Source organism: Monodon monoceros, unplaced genomic scaffold (assembly GCF_005190385.1).
Source record: "Monodon monoceros isolate NGI ecotype Baffin Bay Population unplaced genomic scaffold, NGI_Narwhal_1 Super_Scaffold_20, whole genome shotgun sequence".
NCBI classification, from domain to species: Eukaryota; Metazoa; Chordata; class Mammalia; order Artiodactyla; family Monodontidae; genus Monodon; species Monodon monoceros.
Window position 1 is genome coordinate 101,688,018 of NW_021703777.1, and position 15,087 is coordinate 101,703,104.

General features: G+C 38.1%; 1 protein-coding gene across 2 annotated transcripts in view; it reads right to left on the reverse strand.

Annotated features, from left to right (window-relative positions):
- Positions 1-3,612, reverse strand: part of CENPE (centromere protein E) — a 73,546-nt gene extending 69,934 nt beyond the window's left edge. For both annotated transcript variants that reach the window (XM_029236103.1, XM_029236105.1), the window contains exons 1-2: positions 3,521-3,612; positions 1,935-2,026 (exon numbers count right to left, since the gene is read on the reverse strand). In XM_029236103.1, the coding sequence (XP_029091936.1) occupies positions 1,935-2,026; positions 3,521-3,582 (154 nt within the window). In that variant the 5' untranslated portion in view covers positions 3,583-3,612. The remainder of the gene's footprint in view (positions 1-1,934; positions 2,027-3,520) is intronic.
- Between the last annotated feature and the right edge of the window lie 11,475 nt (positions 3,613-15,087).

Below are 15,087 nucleotides of genomic sequence, written 5' to 3' on the forward strand. Positions count from 1 at the left end.
TTTAAGACACAATATTTCCTTCAACTTATTGGTCCTCTGAAAATACTCTTCTCTTTAGGTAAAATGTGTTGGTCTTCACACAGAAAAAATACAAGTCTGTTACCCTATGTGCTTTCAAGAGGCAGTAGGGCATGGTGGCTGAATATGGGGGTCCAGAATCAGACAGCCTGCAAATCTTGGTTCTGCCATTTACAGTGTGATTTTGGCCAAAGTGGTTGATGTCTCCGTGCCTCAGTTCCCTAATGTGTAAAATGGATATGTATTATCTTCCTCATACAATTATTGTGAACATATGTTAATACTTAGGAAATATAAACTATTACTATTCTTTGAGAAATGTTAATGTTTTTAACATACCTAGCAAGAAGGTCTAGCTCAAACGAAACCAAAAAACACAGATATTTGGAAGAAAAGTACCGACCAAAGCTGAAGTGCTGCTAAAGGCTGGGTTTAGAGTAGCATTTGCACTGATAAATTCACAAGTCCAGGATGTGGTTCTCTGCTTTTGTTAGTACATTAAAAATAGACCACTCTTTTAGCAGTGCCCTCACATTAAAAAGCTCACAAGAAATGGATTTGTAAATCAGGAGGGTAATGTACTGACCTACAATGAGAAATTCAGTGATCACACTGCTTGCACCATGACGACACATCTGCCCTATGGGCAGAACAATATGGAAAACTAAAGTGCCATCTGAAGGCTGCTTAAGGGTCATGATTTTAGAGCAAGGAGAAATGGCAGGATGATTCAAACTTTAATGTTATCTGTTTCAGACAGCTGGATGAGTCCAAAACCTTCATGGGCGTATACGGCTACTGAGAATCTGTGGTACTTAGGTTTTATAATCTCTGGCACATATTACCTTTTAAAAATTATGTTAATACCACCAAACATTCCTTTACCAGGAATCATTTTCTCTTCTGCGTATCTTTGTGGCTTTCTAGTTAAACACTAATTGGACAACTTAATCACTTACTCCTGAGGTTGGTGACAGGCCGTCACTGCTGCTCTATGGTGCCTAAGTGGCGGCATAGTAGTGTGGCTGGAACACAGATCTGGAGCCTGACTCTTTCATTTGCTGGCTGTGTGACTCCAGGCCTCTCTGATTCCTCATTAAAATGGGAAGGTACCAAATATATATAAGCTTATTAGGAGGATTAAATGAGTTAATATATATGAAGTGCTTAGAACAGCGCCTGGCACATTGTCAGCACTATATACATGCTAAATCAATACACAAATCAACCTAGTTAACAGTTAGGTCCTCCAAGTCCCTTCGTCCTAGCTAACTCTCACTCATCCTGCAGGTCCCAGTGTAAGTGGTACCATTTCAGACACCTAGATTAGTTAGATCCCTGCTATAAACTCCCACAAAGCTTATGTCATCATAAGTGTAAATACTTGTTTAAAGCCTTTCTTTCCACCAAATAAGATCCACAAAAGCAGAGATAGGTCCCTGCTGTATTCTACCAGACAAAGAAGGAATATCTTCACTATTTATTCTTTAAAAAGTTTTGAAAAACAACTGAAAAAAAAAAAAAAGAAAAGAAACAACAAAAAAAGAAACAACAACAAAGAAACCAAACTGGAAGATCTTAAAGATGACTTGACATATTTTGGGCTTACAGAGTTTTACGCCACAAGTACGTTGACGAATAAGAGGAAAAATGTTAATTTCAGTTAAAAGGAACTATAACTGTGTTTAATTTTTTATTTACTTATTATCTTTTATTATTGCTATGTTTTAAGTGTCAGCTTATTATCTTACTTAGCGTACATGAATGGATGAACAATTTTTCAAAGTTTCCACTGAAGCAGTTTACTGAAGGCTTAGTTTGATCTTTAGTGACAAATCCAGTGTTATTCGTAAGGCTTTTGTACTCATAATAGAAAAATGATACCAGGTTAACTTTTGATGCTGTTATAAACTTACCAAAATTGAAGGATTTACTCCCATCAACTTGATAAATTGTATTATTGTCAGTTTTCCAGTAAACTTGAGTATCTTTTCCAAGCGCCTCTTCTCTAAAAGAATAAAAAAACTGCATTTTAGAATAACTGGTCACAGAAGTTGTGTTACATGAAAGATAACTGAAAAGACCTCATCTTCTGATGAATATTTTAAAAGATGGTAATGACGTATACCATAAATAGGATAAATGTGGAAAATCCACCTTTGAGGGGTCAAAGGTGGATTTTAAATGGGGCTTTGTGACCTCCTGCACTTTCATGGGAGTTTCTTTGTGAAGCTCTTCACTTCCACCTTCCAACCCAGTACTGGCGGCTGAAAAGATACATTGAAAATGCAACTCTGGTTATGTCCCTCTTGCTTAAAGCCTTTAAAAACCATCTGAAATCCTTAATTTGGCACATGACACCTGGATCATTGTAATTTCTCTCTTCGACCCATATCTTCCTCTAAATTCCTATATACACCCTAACTCCATACAAATCAACTGCTGAAGGTCACTCCAAAATAAGATTCGACCCCTCTCTGCCTGGAATACCCTGACTTTTGTTTCCATTAACTAACTTAACTGTTCCTTCATTCATGAAAAGTATCAGGAGTTTCCTACACAGCCCTGTCCCTCCCCTAAACTATCTCACTTAAGGACTAAAGACTCCTCTAGCAAACATTCTCCACCTGTCTATCATAACACCTGTCATGATGTATTATAATGCTTTATGTAGCTTTCTTCTAATGCATTAATGAGCTTCTTAAAAATAGGAAATTCCTCATTTTGATATTCTTATTTATTAAACACCCATTAATGGTTAACAAATGTTTCTCAAACAAAATGTGTCAGCATTCTGGGGCAAAGGCCCGAGACAGGCAAAGCAGACTTCATTTTCATTTCTGCCCTTTCCTGTTTTTTCTCTATAGCATTTATTACTCCAGTATCATCACTTAATATTCTATATTTTTCACTTTATTTTCTGTCTACCCCTTTAGAACGTAAGATCCACTGGGCAACGATGGTAGTGTGTGTTTAGTACAGTACACCGAACTAAAAAAAAAATCAATTTTGATGAATATCGGTCATTAAACCTTCTGAACGTGGAGTTCAGTCACTGAAGTGTTGAGGGTCTACCGAATACAATGGAAGAAGACTGACTAGTTCTTGCGCTCAAGGAGTATACAGTAAAGGGGGAGAGAGCGTCAGTTAAATGTAAAATGACTAGCTGTGAAGAGTGCCAGTAAGGATTTTTCCTATGCGACTTTCCTGGGGGAGGGATGGGGAGCGCAGATGGGGGGACGGCAGAGCAGCGCAGGGAGTAGGGTTTTTAATGTCGGCGAGCCGGAGTTATAGACTTAAGAGAATCCCACAGCTGGAAAGTATCCTCTAGATCCTCCGATCCTGGCCCGTCACTTTACACATAAGAAACCACGGCACAAAGCGAGTCAATGGCCGAGTTTCTAGGCAGCGGAGCAGGAAGGAGCAGCGAGAACTCACTCCTGCGGCTCGGGCCCGGGCCGGAGGCCGCAACGGGAACCTGGGCAAGGTCTGGCCCACCTACCTGCTGTTAAGCGGCCGAACCCGCACGCAGACGGCGACGGCGACGGCTCCCTCATCGGCCATCCTGCCAGGCTGGATCCCAGGAAACCGTACGAAAACCTCCGCGCCCGGCGCTTCTGAGCGTAAGATCCACCCCGCCTTTAAATTTAAAATTTCCCAAACGCCGCGTCTGATTGAGCCGCGGCCTCGTGACGTCATAGGCCGTTCCATTTGCGTCGCGGCGCGGGGGACGCCAGGCCGGCGGCGTGTCCACGGATAAGGGTTGGGGGAGCAGTTATAAGGTCTGGAGGAAAAGGAAGCTTGGGGCTCGCAGAGAGAGGGTCCGGATAGCCTGTGGCCAGAGGCTCTCAAGGTAATAGCAGAGATAACTATTGTTTGCTAAACGCCGTTGAAGTGCTGGCAGCCTTTTACAAACGCAATCCTCCACCCCACCCTTAAAGGGTTTGCAATCTGTGGAAAAACAAAGCCGAGAATTTTTTCTTCACTAACAAAAGAGAATTAGGACCTTTAAGGAATTACACTTTTTTTTGTTTGTTTGTTTGTTTTTTAAATTTAAAACAAAACAGGGCTTTCCTGGTGGCGCAGTGGTTGAGAGTCCGCCTGCCGATGCAGGGGACACGGGTTCGTGCCCCGGTCCGGGAAGATCCCACATGCCGCGGAGCTGCTGGGCCCGTGAGCCATGGCCTCTGAGCCTGCGCGTCTGGAGCCTGTGCTCCGCAACGGGAGAGGCCACAACAGTGAGAGGCCCGCGTACCGCAAACAAAACAAAACAAAAAGATACCTCAAATGCCAAGAGTTGAAAGTTACTGCCCAGCCCAGAAACAGAAGAATCTTGTGCTCCTTGGAAACTCTTGAGTTTAAGTTTTATCTTTTCCTCTCTTTTTGCGGTAGGCGGGCCTCTCACTGTTGTGGCCTCTCCCGTTGCGGAGCACAGGCTGCAGACGCGCAGGCTCAGAGGCCATGGCTCACGGGCCCAGCCGCTCCGCGGCATGTGGGATCTTCTCGGACCGGGACACGAACCCGTGTCCTCTGTATCAACAGGCAAATTCTCAACCACTGCGCCACTAGGGAAGCCCAAGGAAGCCCCCTCTCTTTTTCTTTAAACTCCTTTTTTCCATTTTCTGTGAGTTCCTAAGAGGTTGACTTAGGAAAAGAATTATTAAAGACTGGAAAAACTCGTTTAGTAGTGAGGTGAAACTTTTTTTTAGCAGAAATGGGAAAGTGATTCTAAATAATTCTTTCCCAGAAATAGTGCTTGGTTTCCTTTGTTTTAAATACGTGTCATACTAAAGTATTAACATTTTCTTTAGGAGTAGTTTCAGTTTTAGTTGATTTAAGAAGGATCAAGAATTATCCCCTTTTCCCTCACCAAAAATATGACCTGCAGTTACTAATAGTTGTTCATTATTTAGAGAATTAGAAAACTACTGATTTAGTAAAACTATTTTGGAAGGTAATCTGGCAATATCAATAAAAAACTGAATTGCTGTCCTTTATGCCAGCAATTCTGCTTTTAAGGATTTATTTATAGATATATGAAGAGTCTTGCTTTATAGCCATATAGCTATTACCATAGTTGCAGCATCACATATAGTTAGCAAATGACAGGAAACATATTGTGTCAATTAATAGGAAATGGATGACATTTTATCACTACAATGAAACATTATGTGGCGACTATAAAGAATGATACAGCTCTTTATGTGTACTTTAGAAGGTCATCCAAGATGTTTCATTAGCTGGAAGAAACCCAAGATGCAGAATTGTGTGCACAGTATGGTGCTATTTGATATTTTCAAAGGAGATTTATATGTCTGCATATGCATACATAATTTCTGGAAAGATACACAGAATATACCTAGTTTCCTTAGAGAGGGAGGACTAAGATAAAATACCTATTTTTCATTGTATACTATTCTGTAATTATTAATATTTTAAGCATGCAAATATTAAGTAGTTTCATTCAACTTAAAGAAACTAGCTAGTAGAAAAATAGTAAATAAAAATGAGTTTGTTCATTCAAGATTTGTTCTGGTTAACCAAGAGTAACCTAACCAAAATACTACCCTGTTTTTGCGGCTGAACTGTGAAAATACTTGGCTGTATCTAATAAGATAATATAGAGTTAAGAAAAGTGTGTTTTAACTGATTTTTAAAAAACGGTGGGCAAATATTGCACATTTTTAGCTAAAGGGAAGGAGCCTGTAAAGATGAGGAAGGGACATATAATTAATGAAAGAAAGTCTCTAACAACAAAAGGGGAATTGATTCAAGAGCACAGAGGAGGATTAGCCTTTTATATTTGTGCTCATGATTGATGCCATGGCTGTTTTTGTTACCATCGTAACAGCTGACGTTTATTGAAGATTTACTATTGCCAGGGGCTCTGTTATATGCTCTACATGCATTCTTTTCATTTACTTTTTCAAATATGTCATTAAGAAATTTTCATTGAGCACCTACTATATGCCAGATGTGGTTCTAGGCTTATGAGGCACAGAGTGAATAGACTAGAAAAGTACCTGCTTTCGTAGAGCTATTATTCTCTATGAAACGTTCTTGTGGGAAGAAGCAAACAATGCATAATAAATGTGTAAGTAACTTATGAGGAGAGCATGGGCCACTGTAGGTAGGGTGCTCAAGAAAGGCCTAGGGGGGATGGTTGAGGCCTTGTATGTTAAGAATTAGCCAGACTTGGGAGGGTGGGAGAGAGGGCTTACCAGATGGAGTGACAAGTAAGTCAAAGGACCCAAGGCTTGTGTAAGTTTGTCATGTGTCTGAGGCACAGAGGGAAGGCCCCCATGGCTTGAGCATTTGGGGCAATGGAGAAAGGTCCTGTGGGATCTTGTCATGTTAAAATGTTACTCTAATGGTGAGGGGAAGCCTATAGAAGGTTTTATGCAAGGGAGTGAAAAGGGATTCACTAATTCCTTCAAACAAGATTTTCTTTTCTATTTCATTATGAAAATAGAAGCAGCCAGAAGAAACCTTGCACTGATTCCTGCCAACCTGTCTACCCACGTAACGTCTGTGCCCATTTACGTCGTCTTCCAGATTTTAAATAGATGAAGAACTGTCTGTCCTCCACTCTGGAAGTCTCTCCACATGTGCACTAGATCCTACCCCTTCCCTCTTACTCTTGTCTGTCTCGCATAGTCATTTCCCCCGCTTTAATAAACCGGTCCCATCAGCAAACACATGCCTTTATTTCTCCCATCTTGGATATTTAATAAATACTACAAACTTTCTAATATCAAAACCTGCTAATATCAGAACTTTCTCATATCAAAATTTCCCCTCAAAACCTGCTTGCTCCACAGTTTTCTCTGTAGGTTAGTTTGCGGCAAATCCACTCTTTCAGTTACCCAGGTCATAAACTATGGACTCATCATGCTTGACTTCTTTTCTCTCAGAGTTTACATTCAATGTGTCTGAATGTCTGTTGGGGCTACCTAGAGAATATTCCAGAATGTGAGCATTTATCACAACTTCTGCTATCTGCCTGGCCCAAAATACCATCTCTTCCTGGTCTTCACGTTCTACGTTTGTGTTGCCCCCTGCTACCCCCCAACGCTGGTTTATTCTCAACCTAGCAAATCGAGTGATCTTTTAAAAATGTAAGTTAGGTCATGTTAATCCTCTCTCAAGACCCCCAGTGCCACCCCACCCGGATTTTTTTCAGAATAAAACCTATAGTCTCAGCTGTCTCCTAAGCCTTTCGTGATCTTGCCCCTTGTTGCCCCTCTGGCCTTCCCTGCTGCCACTCTCCCTTTTGCTCTCTCCCCTCTAGCCACAGCAGCCTCTTTGTAGTTTATTGGACACTGGACTGGCTCGTCTTAAGGCCTTTGCACTGGCTACTCTGCCTGGTGGGCTCTTACCCCAGATTTCCATGTTTTCTTCTTCCATTTAATTCTGGCATCTGCTCAGATGTCACCTTCTCAGAACTCTGTCTGTATAAAATAACAACTCTCTTGTCTACTACTTCTGTTTCTTTACTCTTCTTTTAAAATATTCCTTATGTCTTTCTGATATAATATATATGTATTAATTTATGTCTTCTCCCACCAGAGTGTCATCTCTGTGAGGTTAGCAACTTAGTTTTTTTGTTTTCTTTAATAAATTTATTTTATTTATTTATTTTTGGCTGCGTTGGGTCTTCATTGCTGTGCGCGGGCTTTCTCTAGTTGGGGTGAGCGGGGGGGCTACTCTTCATTGCGGTGCGTGGGCTTCTCATTGCGGTGGCTTCGGACTCTAGAGCACAGGCTCAGTAGTTGTGGCTCACGGGTTTAGTTGCTCCGCGGCATGTGGGATCTTCCCGCACCAGGGCTCGAACCCGTGTCCTCAGCACTGGCAGCTGGATTCTTAACCACTGCGCCACCAGGGAAGCCTAGCAACTTTGTTTTTATTTACTCCTTATACCCTGACCTAGAAAGATACTTGCAGTTTAGTAAACATTCAATTTAAAAAATTGCTTATTCAATTACTCAATAAATTCATATATTTATTACTCAATAATATTGCTTATAAATTAAAATATTCAATTGCTCAATAATATTGACATAATTTCTGAAAAGATACATGGAATACACTTAATTTCCTTTGGAGGGGAGCACTGAGTTAGAAAACAAACTTACCTTTCATTGTATACTATTTCATAATTATTAATATCTTAGTGAATATTGATTACTTTCTCCCAAATTTAAGAGATTAGTTAGTAGATAAAAACCGTAAATAAAATAGTCTACTCTTTTGTAGTCTATTCAATATTGCTTTGGTTAAGCAAATGTGAGCTAGTATAGACTACTTTTCTCACAGCTAAATTGTGAAGATGCTGGGTATATCTAATAAGATAACACAGAGTTAAAGAAGCTAAGTTTTCATTTAAATTAAGTGGTTAGGGAGGGCAAAGAAATTTGTTGAAGATAAACAAGGGCATATTAAAAATTTTAAGAGTCTATTTGATCAAAAGCTGATTTGAATCAGGCAGCATCCAGTCTAACAGAAAGCGGCTCCAAGGACCAGTATAAAATGAAAGACTTTTATAGGCACAAGGGCACAGGAAGTTATACTGGGCAAAAAAGGGGGTTGGTAATTGAAAAGTTACTTTCCTTTAGGGGATGGCCAGGTTCTATCGTCAGATTACCTGATTAGTCCATTCCTGATTGACTGGCTTACGATTCCATTTCTGGGTGAGCTAAAACTGTAATTAAGTTCAATCTCACTTGGTGGATATGGGGCTTAGCATAAGTGACTCCATTTTGGGCATGTTGTTTTGTTTTTAACAGATTAAAGAACTTGTCTGAAGTTAAGGAACTTCTGGAGAGAGAGGCTTAAAGTTTGGATGCATACCGTTTCTTTAAAAGGTAATCAAAATTTTTATTGATTAGCTTTTCTTCTTACCTGAAAGATTAATACATACATGTGATGAAAAATTTAAGTAGTACCAGAAGAGTCACAGTGAAAAGAAATCTTCTTCCCACATATGATTCCCCAGGGTGCTAGTTTATCTCCCCAAAGGCAACTGTGCCATGTTCTAGAGTATTATCCTCAAATTAATCTATAGATACACACATATATGTATCTTCTTCTATATTGCATATCTTTTACACAAATAGATACCTGCTATACATGCTGTAGTGCATTTTGCTTAAAATGTGATCTTTACATATGTATTTTAACTCAGTTTAAAAGTAAAGTGAATTTCTGAGGCGTGTTAACTGCATACACTTCCATGTTGACATTTAAATTACTGGGTTGTTTTTTTTGTTTGTTTGTTTTGTTTTGTTTTGTCTTTAAATCAAATTTGGGCTTATTTATGCTGAAGCTGCAGAGGGCACTGTAATCCTTCCAAAAGCATGAAGTAGCCTTGGATAATGCTTTGCAGTTCTTGAATGTGGTGTAAATTTTAGGATTTGGAGAAGATCCTGCATCATTTCAAATTACTTACTTGTACTCAGTTCTTTTATGCATCTCATATAAAATTAATTGCAGTATATTTGTATTATGCCATCACCTTCAACAGGAGTAATTTTTGTTTAATAGATACTATGTTTAATTTCCAAAGCACAAGCCTTGTTTTAGTTTTGTGAGAACTATTTGTGATGATCGCAGACATAGTATCATTTTCTTTTTAATCATGGTTACACAGGGTTTGTGTGGCATTTTGGAAACTGCCCTGACCTGGGTCAGTCTAATTCCACCATTTATAAACTATTGCCTCACTAGAAAATCATTTATCTCTGTGATTCGCCATTTTCTCATCCACAAAATGGGGAAATTGGTATTTCTAAGGTTCCTTTCAGCTTCAGTAAGTGTATAATGTCTTCATAAAAAAAGAAACTTGTTAAAATCGAGTATGGATGAATGTCAGGTAGAATATGGACGTGTGAGGGGGTGGGAAAAGCGATCTAGGTTACAGACAAAATCTAAGGTAGTCATAGTGCCACAGAGACTGATGGCAGTCCGCCAAAATCCATTCCCCTCTTCCTGTCCGGAAAGTAAGACTACCTTCCCAGCCTGTCTTACACCTTGTCTGCTACTTCTAGGACTAGATAATAAAAACTTCACAGGTGCACTTTTCCTCCCTTGTCCTTGGTGAATAAATCTCCTCTTTCCCTCATTGACTGTTCCAAACCTTGACCACTGTCCTCAACCCTGGGTCCCATCCTCAACCTTACTGAGAAATCACAGCTGTCAGGCAAGCCATGTCTCATCTCCCAGCCCTCCCACCCCTACAGCCTGGACTCCAACTGATCTATATCTCCACCAATTCTTGCCACTTTTCATGCCCTTCCTGAGAATGAGGTGTCTGCCATTTCTGAGATGGATCCTTCCATTTATGCCCTCAATTCTTTCCTCTCAGTCTCCCAGGACTTTGCTTCAGCAATTATTCTTTATTTCAGAAAAATGCTAGAAAACAACAAAAATAAGAATCATCTGTAATTCCAGTACTCTAAAAAATTATCTAGGGCTGTCAAGTGAATATTCCTTACCACCCACCCATCAAATTTCATCTTCCCTAAAGTGACTTATGTTAATTAAGTTCCTTTCCAATCTTATTTTGAATAGATGCAAGAAATCTATATAGAGAAGCAGCCACATTTATATTTTCAAGAATGGAATCATTCTCTACTTATTGGTGTGCAGTTTGCTTTTTACACTAACAAACCAGCATGTAGATCTTCCTTACTTTTGTCTGCCTAATATTCAATTGTATGGTTACATTGTAGTTTATTTAGCCAATCTTTTATGGAAATTTAGATTGTTGCCAATTTTTTCATTATAGCTTATAATACAAAATCCATCTATGTATTGATACATCTTTACACTTTCATGATTTTATTTTCATAGAATAGATCGCTAGAAGTTGAAATATTGACCCAAATGATATGCTTGTTTTGAATTATAATAAGTACTACCAAATTGCTTCCTAAATAATTTATATTACAGCCAAGAGTATGTGAGTGTTCATTTCTCCATTCCTTCACCATCACTTGATATTATCAGTATTTCTGATACTGATAAAATTTTTTCAATTTTATGGGGAAAAAGGATATTTTATTGTTTTAATTTGTAGTTCCCTGACTGCAAATAGGATTGAATGTTCTTTTATTGCTTATTAGTAATATTTAAATCTTACTTTTTAAATTCTCTATTTGGATTAAATAGTCCTTTGCTTCTGTGCCCATTTTTTAAAAATATGGATTGTATATCTGTTCAGATACTTTGCTTACTTTTTAAAATTTGGCTGTTTGTTTTCTTACGTTTGAGTCTTAGGAGTTATTTATATATCCTAGATACAAGTCCTTTACCAGATGTTATTTACATATATATGCTCCCAGTTTATGATTTGTCTTAACAATGTCTTTCACACAACAAATGTTTGTAATTTTTATGAAGCCCAATTTATCATTTTTTTCTTTTATGTATTGCACTTTTGATGTCATATCTAGGAACTGTTGGCCTAACCCAGGGTCACAAAGGTTTTCTCCTATGTTTACTTTTAAAGTTTTACAGGTTTAGATTTTAAATTATGTCTATGGTCTATTTTGAGTTAATTTTTATATAAGATGTGAGGTATGGATTTATGTTCATTTTTGGCATATGCATAGTCATTTGTGCCAGCACCATTCATTGAAAATATTCTCTATACTACATTGAATTGCCATTGTACCTTTCTAAAAAAATCATTTGATCTTTTTGTTTATGTCTATTCCCGGACTCTCTATTTCATTCCATTGATATATATGTCTATCTTTAATTGTTATTGTTTTAAGCTACTAAATTTTAGGGCAGTTTGTTATACAGCAATATATACCTGACAGAGTCACTGTCGAGAACGGTGAAATGTCTGAGATTTTACCCTTCTTGTAAGCTAACAAGTTAGCCTGCCACAATTTCATGGACGCTGGTAGAAGACCCAAGACTTCTGGGTCAGGGATGAGGAAAAGTTTATTACTTGTAAAAATCAAAAATTTATTACTTATTACTGCAATAACAGTAGCCAGAATATCAGCATTTTTGTAGTTTTTAAAAAATTTTTATTTATCTTATTTATTTATTTTTGGCTGCATTGGGTCTTCGTTGCTGCGCTTGGGCTTTCTCTAGTTGTGGCGAGCGGGGGTCACTCTCCGTTACAGTGTGTGGGATTCTCGTTGTGGTGGCTTCTTTTGTTGCAGAGCACGGGCTCTAGGTGCAAGGGCTTCAGTAGTTGTGGTGCACGGGCTCTAAGCACGCAGGCTTCAGTAGTTGTGGCACGCGGGCTCAGTAGTTGTGGCTCACAGGCTTAGTTGCTCCGTGGCATGTGGTATCTTCCTGGACCAGGGCTCGAACCCGTGTCCCCTGCATTGGCAGGCAGATTCTTAAGCACTGCGCCACCAGGGAAGCCCCTGTACTGTTTTTTTAAACCCCAGTTCCCACAAGACATTGCAAAGAGGGTCAAGTGACACTTGCACACACAGTGGATTTAATCACAAAAGAGGAACCCTGAGCTTAAGAAATCTATATCTTTTATAATGGGTAGTAAGTAAGCGTGCCTTTTCTTTGTTCTGCAGTGAGACATCTTCATTTTCCAAGGCTTTTTCTTATACAAATATCCTTGAAAAGATATGTTGGAATAAAGGGTACACAGTGCTTTACTTACAAGATCTACAGAAACATGAGATCTATGTAGAATTGTCTCCCTACATTCATGGTTTCTTCTTTCCTGAAATATTGTATGTCCAATAGAAACAAAATGAAAGCCATGATGCCTACTAGCCACTTTCAAAAGTTAAAAAGAAAATCAAGTGAAATTAACTTGAATAACATTTTAGTTAACCAAATATATCCAAAATATTATCGTTTCAACATGTAATCAGTATACAAAAGCTTTAATGAAATATTTTTACACTTTGTTCTTCATACAAAAATCTTCAAAATGAGTGTATTTTATATTCACTGTATGTCAAAATTCTGATGCTAAATTTTGATCAGAACACTTAATCTTGTTGAGAGTTTATAAAACTTATCATTAAAAAATAGATTCACATACTCAAGTTATCTTAAACATAAAGTTTTTAAAAAACTGAATCAATTATCAGTTTTTAAATTAAATTAAAAATTTAATTCCTCAGGTGCACTAGGAAATTTCAAGCCCTCAGTAGCCACATGGGACTGGTGGATACTCTGTTGGACAGTATAGCTCTGATCCCTTCGAGTCTAACATATGTCCCTTCCCTGGTTCCCTTCTTTCTGGCCAATGCTCTTTGGTCTCCTTGGTAAGCTCCTTATCTTTGCCTTATTCTTAGATGTTACGGTTCCCTGTGGCTTCATTCAAAGTCCTCTGCTGTTTTTATTCTCTGTCCCCATCATTGTTTTAGTTACCATTTGTAGGCAGATAACTCCCAAATCTATATGTCTAAACCAAAATCTTTTCTAAGCTTTAGAAATATACATCTGACTCTTTACTGGACATCACATGAACGTCTCAAAATTTCCCAAACTAGCCTCATACTTTTCATTAAACTAGCTCTGTCACCTTTGTTGTAATTTTCAATTGGTTTACAACAACCCAGTTATCTAAGAGAAAAAAATTGAAAGTCACTTTTAACTCCTACTCTTGCTTAGAGCCCACAGCTAACAAATCAACAAGTCCTATGGGTTTTTTTCCTAAGTATTTTTTGAACCCTTGCCTTCTTGTGCATCACTAATACCACTGATATATTTCAGCATCCCCTTCCTTTTGTGACTAACTCCTATTTTTTTTTCCAGAATCAGTTCAAACACCGTTTTCTAAGAAGCCTCTGGTTTCTTATCCTCTGTGTTCCTGTAGTACCATAGGTATTACTTATAACTTGGAGCATCATATGACTTCCCAACAAGCAGTAAGCTCTTTGAGAGTTGGGCTCAGTCTCATTTTCCTTATATCCTAGTTTTTAAATTATTTAAATGCTTGATGTATATTTTTTTGAAGCATCAGTTGATGACAGTTATTACGCCCTCAACATCTTCATGATATTATAAGAAGTGGAATACAGATACTTTAATACTTGTAAAAAATGATTGCCCCCAAAGAAGTTATTTCTGTTCTGAGAGAAGCATGAAAATACCCATGAAGTAAGTTTCTTCCTAAAAATGTTAATTGATACACTACAACTAGAATGGGCCATAATACATAATTTTTTTAAAGATTTTTTTGATGTGGACCATTTTTAAAGCCTTTTATTGAATTTGTTACAATATTGCTTCTGTTTTATGTTTTGTTTTTTTGGCTGCGAGGCATGTGGGATCTTAGCTCCCTGACCAGGGATCGAACCTGCACCTGCTGCATTGGAAGGCAAAGTCTCAACCAGTGGATCGCCAGGGAAGTCCCGTAATACATAATTTTTTAACACTTAGAGCCATCTCTGAAATGCAATCTCTGAAATGAGTATATATCAGTGATATTGAGAACCACATCATTTTATTCCAGAATCTATGAAGGGCATTGCATATGTAATTAGCAGAACAAATTGACAAGTGGGGCATATACATTAACATTTGCACGGTGGGTAAGCGTGATTGTTTTGATTATGATTTCCATGTATCTGTTTTTTTGCTTCTTTGACTTTTACAATCATTAACGTATACATCCCAGTACAAGAGGATACACTGAATTTTTATAATAAAACACTTATTTAATTTGGTGAAGTGTAAGATCTGCTCAACAGTAAAACGCCCTGGTTTCGCTTTATTGTTCATATGTTTCTCTAAGTATTTTGAGAAAAACTGTTTAGTTTGGTTTTTGAAAATTTATTTTTGAAGTTCTTTTGCAAATGTATGTGTGAGAACAGCCTGAATTTTCTTAGTGCACAGAATAGTAATGTTTATTTGAAAACCTAATAGTAGTGCTCATTACAGCAAAACACTGACCTCTTTGCTAGAGTGTACCCTTGATTGTTTATTTTTCAATTTCTTCTAAACAAGTTTGTAATTAGAATTTTCTGTTTGTGAGATAACCTGTCATCTTGTGAGAAACTACTGGAGAGTTAACTGAAAGTGTAAGCAAATCACAAGGAATCCCTAAAAAATAGCTCACCCCCTTTACCT